General features: G+C 46.2%; 1 protein-coding gene across 3 annotated transcripts in view; it reads right to left on the bottom strand.

Moving 5' to 3' along the window:
- Positions 1 to 1,083: 1,083 nt before the first annotated feature.
- The window catches only part of LOC120315353, a 119,389-nt gene continuing 100,907 nt past the window's right edge, over positions 1,084 to 19,565 (bottom strand). The window contains exons 2-4 of one of the 3 annotated variants that reach the window (XM_039359591.1): positions 8,070 to 8,177; positions 3,691 to 3,734; positions 1,084 to 2,211 (exon numbers count right to left, since the gene is read on the bottom strand). In XM_039359591.1, the coding sequence (XP_039215525.1) occupies positions 2,208 to 2,211; positions 3,691 to 3,734; positions 8,070 to 8,177 (156 nt within the window). In that variant the 3' untranslated portion in view covers positions 1,084 to 2,207. Of the gene's footprint in view, positions 2,212 to 3,690; positions 3,735 to 4,060; positions 4,208 to 8,069; positions 8,178 to 19,565 lie in introns of those variants that run through there. The other 2 variants (XR_005558666.1, XM_039359581.1) reach the window with 2 other exon arrangements.

Below are 19,565 nucleotides of genomic sequence, written 5' to 3'. Positions count from 1 at the left end.
GGGTTGTATAAAGAAGGGAATATTTTGGGTTGAAACTTTGGAGAGAACCAAGCTTTGGTAGGTTCTCTCCCCGCTTATTGCAATAAACGAAACAAAAGGCCTTCACTGTGTCTTGGTTGGTTATTGGTCAGGCGAGCTCGCCTCTGGTCACAAAGGAAAGTAGCCAGGAGCACACAACAGCGTCAATTGTGGACGTAAGTCGAGAACTACCTATGTATTTAAAAAGAGAATGTGGGCACACAGAGAGTGACTGTATCAATAATGGAGCTATTTTAAGATATGATTGATTCCCTGATGATATAGTCAGGTCTTGAGGGATTTCCAGAACATTAGCAGAGATGGAGCTACCCTAACTTTTATTTATTGATTAAATTTTTATGTCTCCCATCCTGCTGAGAGCGAATCTGGGCAGCGTATGGTGAAATAAAAGATAAAATACAGTTATAGAAACAGTTAAAATTACAAGAATCAAATAGGGGGAAAAAAGAGTAAAAAAAAAAAACCCAAAATCCAAGGGGTCACGTGGAGTGGAGGTGGAGCCTTTTGTCAACTTTAGAAACGGGAGGGGATGCTCTATTATTAATTATGATTATTATTTTAGTTTATTATCTTGTTTCTAAGAAAAGGCCTTGTGCTGGTCAGCAATCACAAACTTTGGCCCCAGGTGCAGCTTCTAAACCCATTTTCAAGGGCAGCCTTGTAGTTGAAACAAAAGTTCTAATCAATATGGCAGATTCATTTAGAGTAGGGGTCTCCAAATTCATCTACTTTAAGAGTGTTAAAGTTGTCAGATTTGGAGACCCCTGATTTAGAGAAAGAGTTACCCTGTTTTTCCAAAAATAAGACCCAACTGGAAAATAAGCTCTAGCATGATTTTTCAGGATACTCCTAATATAATCCCCACCCTAAAAATAAACCCCAGTTAAGCAGACGGACGCATTTAGTACCGTATTTTCCCCAAAATAAGACCTCATGCGACTTTTAGAGCAAAAATTAATATAAGACACAGTCTTATTTTGGGGGAAACACAGTAATGAAGGAGACCCCACTTTGCCTGCCTTAAAATTCTCATCCAAAAAGCTCCACAGCATAGAAGACAGTCTTTTTTATTATTATTATTCCAAATACTGGGATATAGATGGCAAGATTAATGTCTGCTCCTTGCTGAAACATTTAGTAGCACAATGGCAGGCTGATATTAAACTCGGAAGCTTTTAGCTTCCCCCCCAAAACAACAACAACAACAAAACCCTGAATTGAATGTAGTGCCCCAGCAGTGATGAAATTTCTCAAGAAACTTATCGTTCTCTGTTGTACAAAATAATAATAAAAAAAATCCACTTGTTAGTATTCTAAACCGAACGCTTGGATGCTAAAATGCTCCGTGTTGTGTGGGGTTCATAAACTGAAGGCTGATGGGCTGCATGGAAGCTGAATTGGGGATACCGATGGGGGCAGGTTGAAGGGTCTGCTGACTTTTGTTGTCCTGCAGGAGAAAAGATGGCTCCGTAGACGTGGCAGCCATACAAGGCATGCTGGTGATCACCATGATATCTGGACGCAAGGAGGAGCTGGTTTCTGATGGGGTTGGTAGACCTGCAGCCCCAGCGATGGAGCCTTGGCTGGCATAGCTGAGTGCCAACTGCTCCAAGCGTCTCTTCTTGAAGAAAGCCTGGGTGGTGGCATGCAGTGGCTGGAGAAGACGAGGGATGGGTTGTCCTGGGTGTAGGAAGAAATCAAAGCCGGAGCAATCCGCAGGATCATAGGCCAAGGGGCAGGGGGACCCTTCGTTCTCGCCAGGCCAGGCAAAAGGGAAAGGGAGTGTAAAGTCTTCGGTGAGTACCCGAATGGCAAAGTCATCTTCTTTGCCAAATTCCTTGTAGGCCCTCTGGATGCTGTGGAAGTGCTCTTCCCATTTTTTCATGTCTCCGTCGTAGATGTCTGGAAAGGAACCCGGAAGTGTCTGGAAGAGCCTGGAGAGGGTTGGGCCAGCTGGAGAACCGGACAAGCTGTAGATGACTCCGGTTGGGGTGCTGGGCGAACCCGTCTGGTTGAAGATGGGTGGTGGCTGGAGGGATGTCAGAGATGGGGGCAGCAGGAAGTCTTGTGAGCTGCTTCCGAGGTCTCCTCCAAACGTGGATCCACTACCTGTAGTGGGAAGGGATTTGCCCTGTTGCAGTGAAGCCAGGGGACCTGAAACTCCGCCATCACCTGCATGGAACATAAGAGAAAAGACAGGAAAGTTAGGCTACATTTCAGCAAACTCGCTTGTTGGGGAGAAGTTCTCTTGAGGCTCTCCAAAGAAGATGGTAAATAATCCTTCTCAAAGGACTCCCTTGTGATACAAGAGGCAAATGGCAGAAAAGTCCAAGTAGCAGAAGAGTTGTATGGATGGTATAGTCTCCCTCAATGAAACAAGAGCTTCTTGTTCAACTTGTGCTAATGCAGTGGTTCTCAACCTGTGGGTTAGGACCCCATTTGGGGTCGAACGACCATTTCACGGGGGTCGCCAAACAACGCAGTCCGCCATTTTTTCCCCCTTTTCCTTAGCTGTGCTATTCCCTTTTATTCTATTGGCTTTTGAAAGCCAATAGAATAGACTCTCTTGAATAGAGTCTAATTCTATTGGCTTTCAAAAGCCAATAGGAATTATCCAGGCTGTCTCTCCCCTGCTGAGCCCGCCAAAAGTCCCATTCTGCAAACGGTGCTGCACCAGTTGAGTAGTCCTTGACTTACGACCGGTTGAGTAGTCCTCAATTTACGACTGGTTGGGGGTCGTGACATTAAAAAGGTTGAGAACCACTGTGCTAATGGATTCAGAAGAGAGAGAAAAAAAATGTTGGCCCTCACAAATGAGGACTAGCTTGGAAATATCCCTAAAACTTGTGGATTTTTGGTGAGACATAAGAGGTTGCAAGACAGAAAAAAGAAGTATCTTGATTAGCCGAAGACCCATCAAAACGAAGAAATCTTTAAAATAGTGTTAAACAATATTATCCCTTCAAACGAACATCTAGCAGGAAGGAAAACTCAACAAGGATCTTCCAAAACAAATACAATCCATTACTTCTCCCCACCCCCACCCCTTGCTATTTTGATTCTTGGCTTTGACTTTTGGTTTTTTTCCCCCCATTTTTTTTTTCATGTCATTTCAATATCTTTGATCAATTTTATTGAAAAAGCAATCCATAAAGTAGGACAGACACCCCCCCCCCCAAAAAAAAACCCCTGAAGGGGAACAGCTAATGATTCAGTAATATTACTGGCCGGTAAAGTCTTCAGCTTACTGTATTTTGGGGGGCAATTTTAAGGGGCAAAATAGTTGTGTTCAGCTTCTTATAGATGCAGAAAATCTATTTTGCCTGTTCATTGGACGTTGATGGTTTTGCCATGAAGTTTTGGTGGCGCATTCTGGACATCGTCTATGTGTTGTTAAAAAAAGGGGGGGACTGGGTGTATGCTGCAAATTGCTCGCTCCTTCTTTGAATTTTGCTAGTAAATAAAACAGCAGCAACAAAGCATCTCCAAGGAGACGAGAGAGAATATGGCTATAGTAATAAAACGATGGTTGGAGCAGCAACAAAGAGTCTTTAGAAATTATGTAGATTTCTTGATGGGAAGATTGCCATATATAAGCGGATGATATTAAAGGGCTATTATATATGGTGATTGGTAAGGGATCAGACTTACTTTAGGTTTAGAGCCACACTCATCTGTGTTACTTCCTGGATGACCTTAGAATAAGAGAGTGACAAATTTAGACTGTAGGATTGTTGTAGGGAAAATATGAAAGAAAACTACCACGCAAGCAGCCTTAAGCTCTTCAAAAAGCTTGGATATAAGTATTAACAACACTACATGATTTTCAGTCCAGCACTTGTAAGAATGGAATAGAATTGTTGATAGGTCCTAGTTAGCGTCCAGTGGAGGATGCTTGACCCCCAGTTTCTCACGCTTGACACTGCCAAGAACTTTAGCTGCTGCATGCAATTGGACATCAAGATGGACCATCTTGTAGGGGTGAGATTTGGTCCTGCAACAGTCAGTTGTTAAGACCTACCCTACGCTCTCCATATGGCCTACGCTAGGGCCTGCTCAGTCTTTCCTTCTTTAGTCCCTGCAAAGTTCTTCACCTGGAGGATGGGATGGGTTATCCAAAGCCTCTGCCTCTAAAGAAGCCATTGTCATGCTTGGGAAGTTGATAAGAAAGGGGTGGAGGGCCCATTGTTGACTGCAGTTTCCTAGGAAACTACAATGGCTTTCTGATGACATCACAGCTGATCAAAGGGGAAATGACTGTGATGCAAATAATCAGAACTGAATGGGGCATTGGATGTTTTGCTAGGAAGAGAACATCTGTTGGGGAATTAAATCAGTGGCCATGTTTCTACAATCTTTTAATCCTGGATATCAAATTCACATTTTCCAAGTTCATGCAATGCATTGAATCCTTAATCCAAACAAGCCAGGTTTATACAACATGTTAAATTACAAAATACTTAACCCAGGTGAGCACTAATGAAGCTTAGCATGTTAGTGAGTATATTTGCTAGGGCTTTTCTTGATTTGATTGGGAGTTCCATGCTATTGGCCATCACAAAGAGCTTGTCAAACCTTCTGCTTAAGATGAAGCCATTTCACACTAATCATAATCCAACAAATCCAGGTTCAGCTCTTCTTTAGAGATCTTGCTAAGTGAAGCACATGTTTTACCTCCTATAGACTGGATCCATGCATATTAAATGGTAATATGATTTGAGACAGGAGCATTTACTGAGTGGGAGTTTGCCCCCACTGGCGCTTGCACAATATCTGCTCAATAACTTTGACGTTAATTCCCAGTGGAAAGCCAAATGGGTTGCTGAACATTCAGACATAGGAAGACATGTACAGGACCCCATGTCAAAAGGCTTTGAACTACTATGTCAGCAATGGACAATCCTGAATAGGATTCACACCTCACATGACCAGGACTTACTGTATAAATGGGGCATAGTATCCTCCCCTCTATGACTATTGGGTCTCACATCAAACTAGAGCACATGTGATCAGCTGTAAGCTGAGGGCATATACTGGTCCATTATCTGATATTTTTCATATAAATGATGCTGCGCTTCATTGGTTAGGTGGCCTAGACATTGGTGTCTGTAGATCTTTTTAACATGCATATTTCATGTGTGTTTTTAATTTAGGTGAAATGATAATATATATTGCAAGTGTATGTATGATAGGGAGTCAAGCTATTCTCCAAAGCGCCTGAAGGCAGGACAAGAAGCAACGGATGGAAACTAACCAAGGAGAGAAGCAACCTAGAATTAAGGAGAAATTTTCTGATAGAACAATTAACCAGTGGAACAACCTGCCTCCAGAAGCGGTGAATGCTCCAACACTGGAAGTTTTTAAGAAGAGACTGGACAGCCATTTGTCTGAAATGGTATAGAGCAGTGGTTCTCAACCTTCCTAATGCCGCGATCCTTTAATACAGTTCCTCATGTTGTGGTGACCCCCAACCATAAAATTATTCCAGGGTCATGTGATCACCTTTTGCAATCTTGTGACAAGCAAAGTTAGTGGGGAAACCAGATTCACTGAACAACCATGTTACTAATTTAATCTCTCTCCTTTCTTTCTTTCTTTCTTTCTTTCTTTCTTTCTTTCTTTCTTTCTTTCTTTCTTTCTTTCTTTCTCTCCCTCTCTTTCTCTCTCTCCCTTTCTCTTTCCTTCTCTCCTTTCTTTCTTTCTTTCTCCCTCCCTGTCTCTCTTTCTCTCTCCCTCTTTCTCTCCCTCTTTCTCCCTTTCTTTCTCTCTCTCCATCTCCCTTTCTCTCTCTTTCTCTCTCCCTCTCTCATTCTCTTTCTCTCTCTCTCTCCCTCTGTCTCCCTCTCTTCTCTCTCCCTCTTTCTCCCTCTCCTCTTTCTCTTTCTCCCCCTCTCTGTTTCTTTTTCCTTCTTTCTCTCCCTCTCAAAGATCCTTAAAATCCTTAAAAGTTATGCTTGGGTGGAAGACTTTTTCTTTTACAGATGGGGCGGGTGGGCCTGACTTTCGCAGACAGGAAGGACCCCGCCTGTCAAGCTGCTGCCTCCCCATCACCCTTCACGCTCTCTTGCCAGACCCCCCAGCTGACAAGCGCAAGTTTGGGGGTCGCCAGCTGACGGGCGCAGAGTTCGGCGCTGCAGTGGGCTCCCCTTCACCTTCCTCACCAGCCAAAGCATTGCCAGACGTTCAGGCTGACGGGCGCAGATCTGGAGGTCGCCAGCTGACGGGTGCAGGAGGTCAGCGCCATGGCAGCCCACCTGCTTCTTAGGATGGAGCAGTTGCCAGGGCTTGCATGGTTGTCGGTGGTGGGGAGCGAGTCAGCGGCCATTGGGGACCACGCCAGCGGTCCTGTGCCATGGGGGCTTGAGGCACAGAGGCACGGGATGTGGAGCGGTGCAGTGCCATGGGAGGCAGCAGGACAGGGAGGAGGGGTTACCCGCATCCTGCCCGCGGAACTCTGGAAGCCTGCCTGAATGAAGAATTTTAGGGGGTGTTGAAAGGGAGACAGACTGAGGACTGTATTAAGACCATAGATGGCTGCGTAAGGAGAGTGGAAGGGAGGCGAATTCGGGGTGAAGCAGAAAACATGGGGGAGGAAGGCGTTAGGAAATAAGCACCAAGGTACATGGTGCCTTGCAAGGGATTCCTGAATGTTCCTTAATTGTTTCTCTTCTCTGTGTGAGAAAAACTTTTGCAGTGTAAATCTGAAACCAGGTGAGATGGCGCAGGAGGTTCTTGGGAGAGGCGAGGACAAGCTTGGCGTTTCCTCTCTCCCAATCCCCTTCCTCTTCTTCACCCCCTTCCCCGGCCTGCCTGCGATCTGAGCTCACGGCTCTGTGGCTTTTCTTGGCCTAGCCTAGCCAAGCTTTCTTCCGCCCACCCTATTCCCGGGAGTGCTGAAGAGGTACGGCAGAAACACATAAATTGGGATTGTGGCGCCCTTGGGAAGCTGATCATGCTTTGAACCTTAGGAGAGGAGGAGGAGTCCCTTCCTCCTTCTCTCCCTCTCTCCCTGTCAAGCCCCCGCGGGCTCGACATGAACGGGCAGGGGAGGGGTCGAGGACAACGTGCGGGGCGGCAAAGAAGACCAGTGGCAGGCGCTGTTCTACCTGGCAGCGTGGATGTCGGCTCTGTGGGCATCCCGACCAACAGCTGAGCGGCTCCAACTTCTGGCCGCCGAACAGCTGAGTCCTCCGGGAGGCAACATGAGGGGTATCGCAAACTCGCGGGGAGGTGGGAAGGAAAAGAAGATGGAAGAGAGTGAGGCTGCAACAGAGAGAGCGGTGTCTCGGTTCCTAAGACTATTGGAAATATGTGTTTTCTGATGGTTTTAGGCGACCCCTGTGAAAGGGTTGTTGGAACCCCAAAAGAGTTGCGACCCACAGGTTGAGAACCGCTGGTATAGAGTTTCCTGCCCGAGCAGGGGGTTGGACTATATGACCTCCAAGGTCTCTTCCATCTGTTATTCTGTTATTCTTTTTTTCCTCCCTCCCTCCCTCCCTCCCTCCCTCCCTCCCTTCCTTCCTTCCTTCCTTCCTTCCTTCCTTCCTTCTCCAATGCTGGAAGTTTTAAAGAAGACACTGGACAGCCATTTGTCTGAAATGGTATAAGGTTTCCTGTCTGAGCAGGGGGTTGGACTAGATGACCTCCAAGGTCCCTTCCAACTGTTGTTGTTGTTATTGTTGTTGTTGTTATTATTATTATTATTATTATTATTAGCCATAACAATAAATAAATGTGAGTTTGGAGTCATTGGGCAAATCTCAGGAGATTTTGGAGAAGAAAAAGGCAATGAGTATTGAAAATATCCTTGATAACTCAGGAACCCCAATGGTTGTTTAATAAAGGGGGGCATATGATCTGTCTTGCAATGTATTGCTTTTCACACTAAGCCCTGATTTTTACTACAATATCTGACTATTTTTCCCATCTTGTTTTTTTTTCCCCTCTTGCCCAGCTGGTTTTACAGTTGTCCAGGTAACCAGCCACAATTCCCACACACACACAAATATTCCTAGCATTTTCTTCAATACCTCACAGTCCACTACAGCAACTTTGGCCTTCCAGATGTGCCAATGTCCCAGAATTCCTCCACCAGCCGGGGCATTGTTGAGGATTTTCAAAGTCTGAAGTCTGCAAATCTGGAAGACACCCAAGGTGGGAAAAGCTGAGCTAGAAATTAAAGGAGATGACAGTCCCAGACGTCAGATTTCTCTGACATCAACTTAAGGATCTCAAAAGAATTACTAGCCTATTAACAATGCTGGTGGATCCCACCTTTGTTGATGTTTGGTTGAGTGTTTTTGCAGTTTTTTGCTTTATCCACCAGGTGGCAGTAGAACCCAATAGATTGCCTTTTCCAAAATTCTAAATGAACTGTAGATGAATTGTCTAAATACTTTGCCTGCAAGTGAGCTTTGTTGATTCTTGTTATTTACTTACTATACTCTCTGTAGGAGCAAAAGAAACGGATCCTTCAGCTAATAATTGTAAATATGCTTCATACTTCAGATAAAAATAAATGGCAAACCCAGTTTCTTCTGACTCAGCTTTCCTTACTTGTGGAAAAAAAAATGCAAAAGTTGATATATTATATAATATATACTATTATTATATAATAATAAAATGAGTGGGACATGTTATAATTAATGATCTAAAGCATCATTATAGCTTTTATCTGTGCCATTGGACTGAATTTACAGGAAGGTAGCTGAAAGTTAAAATTGCTTGCCACATCAGTCACTCCATTCCATAAAGTGTGTGGATGTTTTTCTGTTAATTGAGTTAACTTATTTTTACCCTTGTTTGACTCACAAAGTAGTTCCACAGAATGGCTATGTCCAAGAGCAGGGGTCTTCAAACTTGGCCCTTTTATGACTTGTGGACTTCAACTCCCAGAATTCCTCAGCCAGGCACTTCAACTCCCAGAATTCCTCAGCCAGTGTGCCTGGCTGAGGAATTCTGGGAGTTGAAGTCCACAAGTCATAAAAGGGCCAAGTCTGAAGACCACTGTCCTACTGGAAAAGTGATGGCGAACCTTGTAGAGACCGCAACCCAAAAACTCACTTATTTATCACAAAGTGCCAGGGCCGCATCAGCATTGTAGTGCCCTCATTGGGGGGGGGGGTAGGGAGGCGCCTCTGAGTGCCACCTCTGGCACTCAAAAACTGGGGGCGCAAAAATGGGCCACCGTGCTGCAAGGTGCAAAAACGGCTGTGCCGTGGGGTGCAGATACAAGGCGCTGCACCATGCAAGAATGGGGCAGGGCTAGTGAGTAACACACATGCACTAGCCCCGCCCCATTTGCAGCACATGTGTGCTTGTGGCCCCGTGCACGCACGCATGCATGTAAAATGCTTCCCCTTCCCTTTTCTTCCATTCCACTCATCAACAATTGTTGGTGACCTCTGCTCTACCATCTCTACTCCAGCTTGCTAGTCAGCCTCTTCACCTCCTTTGTGCTGGGCGGGGCTCCTGCTTCGGGCAGCAGTGGTGGCCTGAGGCCCCTGCTACTGACGGCGGTGGCATGCATGCCAACAGAGAGGGCTCTGAGTGCCGCCTCTGGCATGCGTGCCATAGGTTCGCCACCACTGGACTAGGATAATATTTGGTGCTTTGTGTCACTCAGATTCCAATCCAGGAACAGCAAAGGACAGTTACTAAACTTGTTTTTCTCTACAGATTTTTTTAAAAAATTCTATGGGATACAAGTTGCAGCATCCAAGTCCTTTTCATTTGCAATATTGAGTACATTGCCAACAACAAACAAAGTGAATCACAACACAAGCATTGCATAAACATAATGACCTGCTGTAGTCAAAATCAAGAATAAAGTCAAAATGAGGATTAAAGTGAAGAGTATATAGCTGCTCAGTCAGTAATTCTGTGCCTGATTTCTGTCATCGCCTTAAAATAATGCTGTTTTAATAGAAAGAACCTCTGTGAATTAATCTCTTATGTTTCCCTGCGTTGATTTCTGACAATCAGTGCATTTTGGAAAGGAATGTATTTTTCTCCCCTAAATCACTTCCCTTTCAAACTTACTCAAGACGTGTCTAAATTTTGTTGCAGGTTTTCCCACCGTGGTGGCTGTTCTGTCCCATTAATATTTCAACCAACACAGAGAGATTTTTTTTTTAAAAAGACATGTAGTTCAGAAGTTCCATTTCAGAACTGTATACCATTTTCTGCAAACAAAACATCTTAAAAGGGCTATAGATCTAAAAACCCTGCCTAATTCCTGTAAAACTGAGCAAGTTTCTCCCTCTTTGGAGCCATCTAATTTTCCTTTAAATTGCATTCATTTTTAATCTGTTTACTTTTAAAAGTCACTTATTTAGCTGTCCATGTTGAATCCATGCAACATAATAACAGGAGATATTTTTTTTTCCAAATCTCTGGGGAGAGAAGATTTAATACAACCTGGTGTTTGAAAAATAACTCAGGGGACTGTTGCATTCTAATGGCTTTGGAATAAAACGGGTGTCCAATCTTGGTAACTTTTAAGACCTGTGTAAGGACCCACCCCACTTTGCATCTTAAGAAGACAGAACTCTTGGAATAATTCTTCCAACAGGCATCCTTTATTAAGAGAAAATGGTTGCAGGCGTTCTAGACAGGACTTGGGGTCCAAGCTCTCCCATTCAAGGTTTTAAGGGGTTCCCCAGTAGCCCCACCCAATCACCCCCTCCTCAGGCATTACACTCCCACCTCCTTTTCCTTACTGCCGACTGGATGAAGACTTCAGAGAGAACTACATGAAGGTAATAGCCCCATTCTTATGGTTAGTCCTTTTGGCGATATCCACATCCAGTTCCTTTGAAGTGTACCAAAGGAAGTGAGGGCCATAAAGCCCCTTTGTTCACCCCCTTCCCTTCACCGTATGACAGAATCCATAGAAGGCAGAAATGGGGTTTTCTATAGTTGATAACTAGAGATGAAATATAATTGGATTCTGACAACCTGTGGACTTCAACTCCCAGAATTTTCCAGCCAACCATGATGGGGAATTCTGAGATTTGAAGTTCACAAATCTTTACAGTTGCCAGAGTTGGATACTCTTGGTATAAATTGACAATAAGGTGACTGTTGCGTCCTTGGCGGGAAAACAGACACGAGAAGCAGCTGGAGTTCTCAGTTTCTTTTATTCAGCGTTCAGCTTACAGGAAGATGGCTTCAGCCTCGCCCAAACGCCTCGCAGCCTCTTATATAGGCAACTCCCGGGTAAATGGGTTACTTTTCCCGCGCCAGCACCCGCGCATGCGCACGGCGCTGGCGACAGCCTGTCTGGTCCCGGGCAGCTTTGCACCTGCCCGGGACTGCCTGCAAACGCCCGAGCCGTTTGCAAAGGCTCGGGACATAACACCCCTTTCCCCCGGGCTAAAACTACTACCAACATACAACATTTATTTTATATGACATTTTGCTCCCCAGTGCTCCCACTGTTTACTGGCCTTTGCCTTGCCAGCAATGTTATGTAGTCTTCTAGGTACTTGGGAGATTTCTTTGCTCTCTGTGACCTTCTTAGCTCTGGGTTACTGGCATAAGTCCCCTGACTGGAGGGAGGCGTGAGCCTGTTCTCTCTATTGTGCCCTGGTGTCTTCCAAGGACTGTGCCCCGATGCCTGGCCTGCTTGCTTGCCCACCGGGCTCGTCAGGCCAGGGCTTCTGTTACTTTGTGACCTGGTTGACCTACCTAGCTGTAGACCCTCAGGCCCCTTGAAGTGATAGCCGCTGCTGGGCGTCTCTGTAGAACCTCCTAGGTCAGTCCAAGACCTGTCAGGAGGCTGTCCATTCCCTGAACCCCATTCTGTGTTCGGGCTCGTGTGGGTTTCTGTACTTTCCCAAAACTCAGGTGTTCCCTGATTTGTGCTAGGGTTGTTGTAGTCGGGACTTGGTTCCTCGACTAGCTCTGTGTATGTTTGACCCCCTGTAGGATTTGGGGTAAGGTCAGGCCAACCTTGGGAATTGTGTGCCAGCTCTCTTGCGGGGAATGATTTGTTGGGATGCCCCCGGGTATCCTCCGTGACTGGAGTGCTGTGTGACGTGTGTGGAAAGTGAGTATGCCCCCGGGGTGACTCCCTGGCTGGAGTAGGCGTGAGTGCCTGTTGTGTGGGTAAGCTCCATGACTTCCTTTTCGGAGCAATTGCGGAATCTTGGGACGGCCCGTTTGTGGCTCCCTCAGTGGAGATGGGCAGCAGCTCGTGCCCTTCCCTTTGCTCCAAAGGGTCCCCCTCCCCCCCTGGAAAAGACCCAGGAGTCTCAGCAGAAAAGTCTCGCCTAGAGCGAAGTTGGTCGATGTGCCGACGTAGGACACGACCGTTGTCCAGGGCAACCTCGTAGGAGAGAGGACCTGTGATCCTGGACACAGAAGCGGGGACCCATGTATGACCAGGCCCGTAATTGCGAGCCCAAACCGGGGCACCCACAAGTAGTTGTCTAGGTGCCCTAGGATGTGAGGTAGATGAAGGCAGTCTGTCCGGATGCAACCGGTCAAGTCTAGTAGTAAGTTGGCGCCCCCAACGAAGTTCAGCTGGACTTCTCCCTGTAGAAGTGGACGGTGTGGTGCGATAAGAAAGGAGAAAGTCAGCCAACCTGTGATGCCAGTCCCCGTAGGTGAGTCTCTTCAAGGCGTCCTTTGCGATGCGCACCATGCGTTCAGCCATACCGTTGGTGGACGGGTGAAAAGGCGCAGACGTGGCATGACGAATCAGGTTTGCCTGTAAGAAAGCTTGGAATTCGGAGGAGGTGAATTGAGGGCCGTTGTCGGACACAATGACATCTGGCAGCCCGTGTGCAGCAAAAATCCCCCTCAGTACCTGAATAGTCTTTGCAGTGGTGGTGGATGAGACAGGCACAACCTCAAGCCATTTTGAATGGCTGTCAACAAGGACCAAGAAGAACTGGCCCTGAAAGGGCCCAGCGTAGTCAATGTGCACCCTAGACCATGGGGACTGTGTTTCCTCCCATCTATGCACAGGAGCTTGGGGCATCTCTGGGCGAGATCGTTGGCACAGGTGGCATGCATGCACCTTAGCCTCAATATCTTTATCTAAACCAGGCCACCACAAGTGGCTGCGTGCAAGAGCCTTCATACGAACAATGCCAGGATGACCCTCGTGGAGGGATTCTAAGACCCTAGTCCTCATTGAGGTGGGAATGACAACTCTGTTTCCCCAAAGCAGACAACCCTGAGAAAGGGACAGTTCGTTCCTTTTGGACCAGAAACTCTGAAACTCAGGACTAGGGCAGTGCTCAGGCCACCCGGACAGGACCCAGGAGCGGACACGTGAAAGTGTGTGATCTGTACCTGTTTCAGCGGTAACATCCCTGGCACTAAGAGGAAGCTCGGGCAAGGCTTGGATTGATAGAATGTTGACAGCTGGCGCGGGGTCAGCTTCTACTACTGGCAGAGGCACCCTACTGAGGCCATCAGCATGGCCCATTTCTTTCCCAGGCTTGTGGAGTAATGAAAAATCATATGCAGACAAGAAAATAGACCACCTAAGCATTCTAGGGGAAATGATGTGGGGAGTCTGCTTACGTGTGGTAAACAGTCCCAGCAGAGGCTTATGGTCAGTGAAGACGTGAAATGCCTGCCATATAGAAAATCGTGGAATTTTTTAATTCCAGCAACAACAGCCAGAGCCTCCCTGTCTATCTGAGCGTAGTTGCTCGGCAGAAGACAAGTGTTCTGGAGTAGTATGCAATAGGAACCTGAGTTCCATCAGACCTGAGGTGACTCAGGACAGCTCCAACCCCGTAGGGGGATGCATCACAAGCGATGCACACAGGAAGAGACTCGTTGAAATGTGCAAGAACACTGTTAGAAGTGAGCAAGGCCTTGACTTCTTTAAAGCAGCTCATGTGCTTGTGACCACAGCCACACAGCTTGTTTGTTAGTAGCCTGTGAAGAGGCTCAGCTACACTAGCTTTATGTGGAAGAAAAGAATTGTAGAAATTCAGGAGGCCTAGAAGGCCTGAAGTTCGGCCTTAGACTTTGGCCTGGGTGCTTCTAAAATAGCAGTTAGTTTGGATTCAGCAGGATGAATCCCAGCAGCATCAATTTTGAATCCCAGAAATTCAGTAGAAGGCACCCCAATCTTGCATTTGTCTTTTCTGAGCTTGAGGCCTGATTTCCTGAATCTTAACAGGACAGCCCTAAGTCTTTCAGCTAGAATGTGTGTGGAGTCTCCTGCAATCAAGACATCGTCAAAGTAGGGGCAGACCCCTGGTATACCTCGTAGTGTGTTTTCCATTACGCTTTGGAAAATCCCAGGAGCAACATTTACTCCAAACTGTAGCCTTTTTACTTTAAAGGCTCCCCTGTGGGTCACAATGGTCTGAGCTATGGCAGCATCATCATCAACAGGCAGCTGTTGATATGCTTGAGCTAGGTCAAGCTTTGCAAAAACACGCCCCCCCTTGAGAGAGGCCAGGATGTGACTGACCACAGGAACAGGATAGGCATGTTGCTGCAATGCCTTATTGAGTGTGCATTTGTAATCAGCACAAATGCGAATGTCCCCATTTGCCTTTAGAGGCGTGACAATGGGGGTCTCCCACGGGCTGGAATCAACAGGTTCTAGGATTCCCTGTTGGATTAGTTTGTCTATTCAGTGTCAATCTTACTTTTTAAAGCAAAAGGGACCCTTCTTGCTTTAATCCTAATGGGAGTGACAGTGGGGTCTAGCTTTAAGGACACAGGTGGTCCTTGAATGTGCCCAGCTGGGGGCTGAAAACATCTGCAAATTCTTTGCAGACTTCCTGTAGGTCGAGTGTTTGTAAACTGTTGAGTCCTGTGACGTGTATCCCCAGGGCCTCAAACCAATCGAGTCCTATGAGACTCGTTCGTTCACCCCCTACTACTAATAAGTCTAGTGGACCTTCAAAACTCTTGTATTGCACGTTAAGGGTGGCCTCCCCCTTAACACACACTCTTGAGTTCTGAAAATCTGTTAATACAATATCAGAAGGCCTTAACTTGGCCTTAGACCCACTTCTGGAACAAATCTTCCTAAATGTATGCAATGAAATGATGGACAGGGCAGACCCTGTGTCTAGTTCCATAGATAATGGAACCCCTTGTAGCTTCACGTTGAGTGACAGCTTTTTCTTCATGGGCTTGTGTGTGCCTGTTCTACAGATGCTTCTTCGCGAAGCGCAAAAACCTACCCTATTCTGGCTGGGGAATCTGGTACCTTTCAGGCGTTCTTCTTGGGGTTGTGCCTTTCGTCGGCTCAGACACACAGCTGCAATGTGCCCTTGTTTACCGCATGCCCGGCAGGTAGCGGAGCGGAACTTGCAGTCGGTTCTTCTGTGGCGACCTCCACAGCCGATGCACTTGAGCGGAGCCGAAGAGCTTCCCTTCTGGTTCTCTTCCTTTGCGGGGTGTAGACGGTCGACTTCCTCGTCCGGATCCTCCTCGGAGTTTCGTCGGACGTCTTCCTGGTGCACGGACACGCCCTCTGCACTGTTTCTGATCGGCCGCATGTTTTTTGATGGCGCTGCCTGCTGCTTCTTCTGCGGTGACTTCCCTTAAGGCGTCTTGGAAGGATAATTCTTCCTTTGCGAAAAGTCTCTGTTGTAGCTCGCGATGCCTTAACCCGCACACGAATCGGTCCCTCAGTCGTTCCTCGAGGTCCTTGAACTCGCAGGGCTTGGCGGCCTTCCGTAACGCGGCGATGTATTCCTTGGCTGACTCACCGGACCGTTGATCCCTCTGCTCGAAGGTGTGGCGCCATGAGATAACGGACACCTTGGGGTGGAAGTGCTCTTTCAGCAGCTTCTTCAGGTCTGCGTAGCTTACAGACTCTACTGGAACAGGTGCTGCAAGGTTTTCTGCGATTTCGAAGGCGTCTTGGCCGCAAACGCAAAGCAGGGTGGCGGCCTTCAAGCTATCTTCCCTCACTTGGTTTGCCTTGAAGTAGTTCTCATTCTGGATACGTAGGACTCCCACCGCTCTGGATGTGAGACGTCGAATTCCGAAAGCCTTCCGATTTTCGCCATCTTCGGATCTTCAGGAGACGGGTCTATCAGCCAGCCTACCCCCGAATGCGCACCGGATTGGCGGGCAGCTGCCGAGTCGACGCCGTTCCTCTTCCGCCGCTCAGGACTCCTTGGGTAAGCTTACACTTCTTCCTTTCCAGGTAGTGCAAGGCATCCCATCCTCGTCGCCAGTGTTGAGTCCGTGGCGGGAAAACAGACACGAGAAGCAGCTGGAGTTCTCAGTTTCTTTATTCAGCGTTCAGCTTACAGGAAGATGGCTTCAGCCTCGCCCAAACGCCTCGCAGCCTCTTATATAGGCAACTCCCGGGTAAATGGGTTACTTTTCCCGCGCCAGCACCCGCGCATGCGCACGGCGCTGGCGACAGCCTGTCTGGTCCCGGGCAGCTTTGCACCTGCCCGGGACTGCCTGCAAACGCCCGAGCCGTTTGCAAAGGCTCGGGACATAACAGTGACCATAACATTAGGGCAGAATTCTTGCTCTCTGAATACTCGTATAGGCAGTTACAACAGGCATTTTCAGGGGAAGCTCCCTTTTTCTAATCCAGTTTGCCCGTCCCAACTTGTGATGGAGAATTTCATCCATTTTATTAGTTTTCATGTCTGATGCGTTGGTTCAGGTTGTCACTAAAAGTTGATAGTCTGTGCATTTTCCTCTCTTGGTTATTTTGCCATTCAGATTATTATTAACTTCTGTTATCTATATTGTTGCCCAGATATGGAAGAGATCTTTAAAAGTTGGCTAAAGAGTTTCTCAACCCTCACCCTTGTGAGAAAGAAAAATAATGAAAGGTATCAAGATAATTGAAAGGTGGGACAATGCCAGGTTTGAAACCACAAATGGCCTTTCAAAATTCTCCGCTTGGTTTGTCATCAGATAAATTAGAGCGTGGCTTCATCTATTTTCTTTTTTAAAAGTCAGGTTCACCATCAGAAAAATGATTCACAGGGTGGAGAGGAAAATGGCCTTTGATTCCTTCTGCACAAACATCTCCTGATGATAAGAAGTAATCCACCTTTCTGTGAAGGATCTCTGTTTTCCAAGAACTGGGCACACCACAATGTAGCAGGTGACCATACACAATGCCTTACTGTGCCACACTCTTCCCCTCAAATAGCCTGTTGCCCTGGGTTAACCTCTTTAATGCTCAGTCTTTAAAAATAACAAAAATCTTAAAACTGCTTGTAAAGTGCCATTCAGCCTTTACAAGGCTGAATGCATCCATGAACACGAACTGGCAGTCAAAAGGCATGACGAAACTGCTTTAATTTCACAACATATAGACCGATTTAACCATAGTTTAAATTGAGGAAATGTGACCATTCTAGAGCAGGCCAAATCCAAAAATGCCAGGGAATTTCTAGAAGCCTGGCACTCTGACAAGTCAGCCACCAATAGATATTAACATCTATAAAAGAGACAATCAACCAGGCCAAAAGAGAAAAGGACTCCAGCATCTCTCCACCAGGAATCAGCAGTCAGATCAGCATAGATTAACTTCAAGGTCACCTTCAGACCAACAATTAAGTAAGCAGTATCCCAGTTAAAAAACTGCCAAAGAGCCACTAATAAACAGCCCAACCAAAGAATTGGGTATGTCTAGTTTAATGAAGAGAAGGACGAGGGGGGACATGATAGCAGTCTTCCAATATCTCAGGGGCTGCCCCAAAGAAGAGGGAGTCAAGCTATTCTCCAAAGCGCCAGAAAGCAGGACAAGAAGCAATGGATGGAAACTCATCAAGGAGAGAAGCAATCTAGAACTAAGGAGAAACTTCCCGACAGTTAGAACAATTAACCAGTGGAACAACCTGCCTCCAGAAGTGGTGAATGTGCAGACACTGGCAGTTTTTAAGAAGAGACTGGACAGCTATTTGTCTGACCTCCAAGGTCCCTTCCACTTTATTATTATTATGGATCATCGCACAGTCAGCCAGATGTTCAGACTGGATTTGGCATTTTGTCTACCTATCGAGTCCTTACCCAGGACCTGGAATAGGCAGATGTGGATGTTTGATGGTATTACAGATATCGTCGCAGGATGGAAGCAGTTCCTATTAAGGCCGCCTTTTGCAATTGACTAATAGCAAATTTGTCAATGGGGTATATGGAAAGTAGGGGATGGGGGATGACATGGGTTGGGTGATGCCAATGGTGTTCAAGTGGTGCTCCAGTTGCTTTGGGATTGCACCCAAGGAGCCTATTACTATTGGTACTACCCTTGCTTGCTTTTGCCACAGTCTTTCTATTTCTATTTGTAGGTCGTTGTATTTTGTTATCTTCTCCAGTTCTTTCTCGTCTACTCTGCTGTCTTCAGGCACTGCCACGTCCACTATCCAGACTTTTTTGTCTTTCTTATCGACAATTGTTATGTCTGGGGTGTTATGTTGCAGGTGCTTGTCTGTTTGAATTATCGATCATCGCACAGTCAGCCAGATGTTCAGACTGGATTGGCATTTTGTCTACCTATCGAGTCCTTACCCAGGACCTGGGATAGGCAGATGTGGATGTTTGATGGTATTACAGATATCGTCGCAGGATGGAAGCAGTTCCTAATAAGGCCGCCTTTTGCAATTGACTAATAGCGAATTTGTCAATGACAATTGTGTTCAAGTGGTGCTCCAGTTGTTTTGGGATTGCACCCAAGGAGCCTATGACTATTGGTACTACCCTTGCTTGCTTTTGCCACAGTCTTTCTATTTCTATTTGTAGGTCTTTGTATTTTGTTATCTTCTCCAGTTCTTTCTCTTCTATTCTGCTATCTCAGGCACTGCCACATCCACTATCCAGACTTTTTTGTCTTTCTTATCGACAATTGTTAAGTCTGGGGTGTTATGTTGCAGGTGCTTGTCTGTTTGAATTCTGAAGTCCCAGAGCAGTTTAATTTTAGCATTTTCTATGACTTTCTCTATTTTATGATCCCACCAGTTTTTGCTTACAGGCAAATGATATTTTTTGCAGATCTTCCAATGCACCATTGTTGCTACTTTGTCATGCCGCTGCTTGTATTCAGTCTGTGCAATCTTCTTGCAACAGCTTACCAAGTGGTCCACTGTTTCTTCAGCTTCTTTGCATAGGCGGCACTTACTGTCTGTTGCTGTCTTCTCAATTTTGACTTTATATGCATTTGTCCTTAAGGCTTGGTCTTGTGCAGCCAGAATTAGTCCCTCGGTCTCTTTCTTCAATTTTCCTGCTCTTAGCCATTGCCAGGTTTTATTATTATCTGCTTTCCCAGCTATTTTTTTCATGTATTGGCCATGTAGTGCTTTGTCTTCCCATGCCTCTATTCTGTTCTTCATTTGGTCTTTCTTGTAGGCCAGTTTGGTCTCTCCAGTAGTTAGTAAGCCTTCCTGATATACTAATTTCAGTGCATCTTCATCATTGTTCTTCAGATATTCTTCCAAAGCCATTTTTTCTTCTTCAACCATCTGATGTACTTGTAGCATTCCACGCCCACCTATTTGCTTTGGTAGATAAAGTCTGTCAATGTCACTGCGTGGATGAAGGGCATGATTCATTGTCATTAT

This window comes from Crotalus tigris, unplaced genomic scaffold (genome assembly GCF_016545835.1).
Source record: "Crotalus tigris isolate CLP2741 ecotype Arizona unplaced genomic scaffold, ASM1654583v1 scf7180000017576.4783729, whole genome shotgun sequence".
NCBI classification, from domain to species: Eukaryota; Metazoa; Chordata; class Lepidosauria; order Squamata; family Viperidae; genus Crotalus; species Crotalus tigris.
Note: the sequence above shows the minus strand (reverse complement) of the source record. Positions and strands in the feature narration are given on the sequence as shown.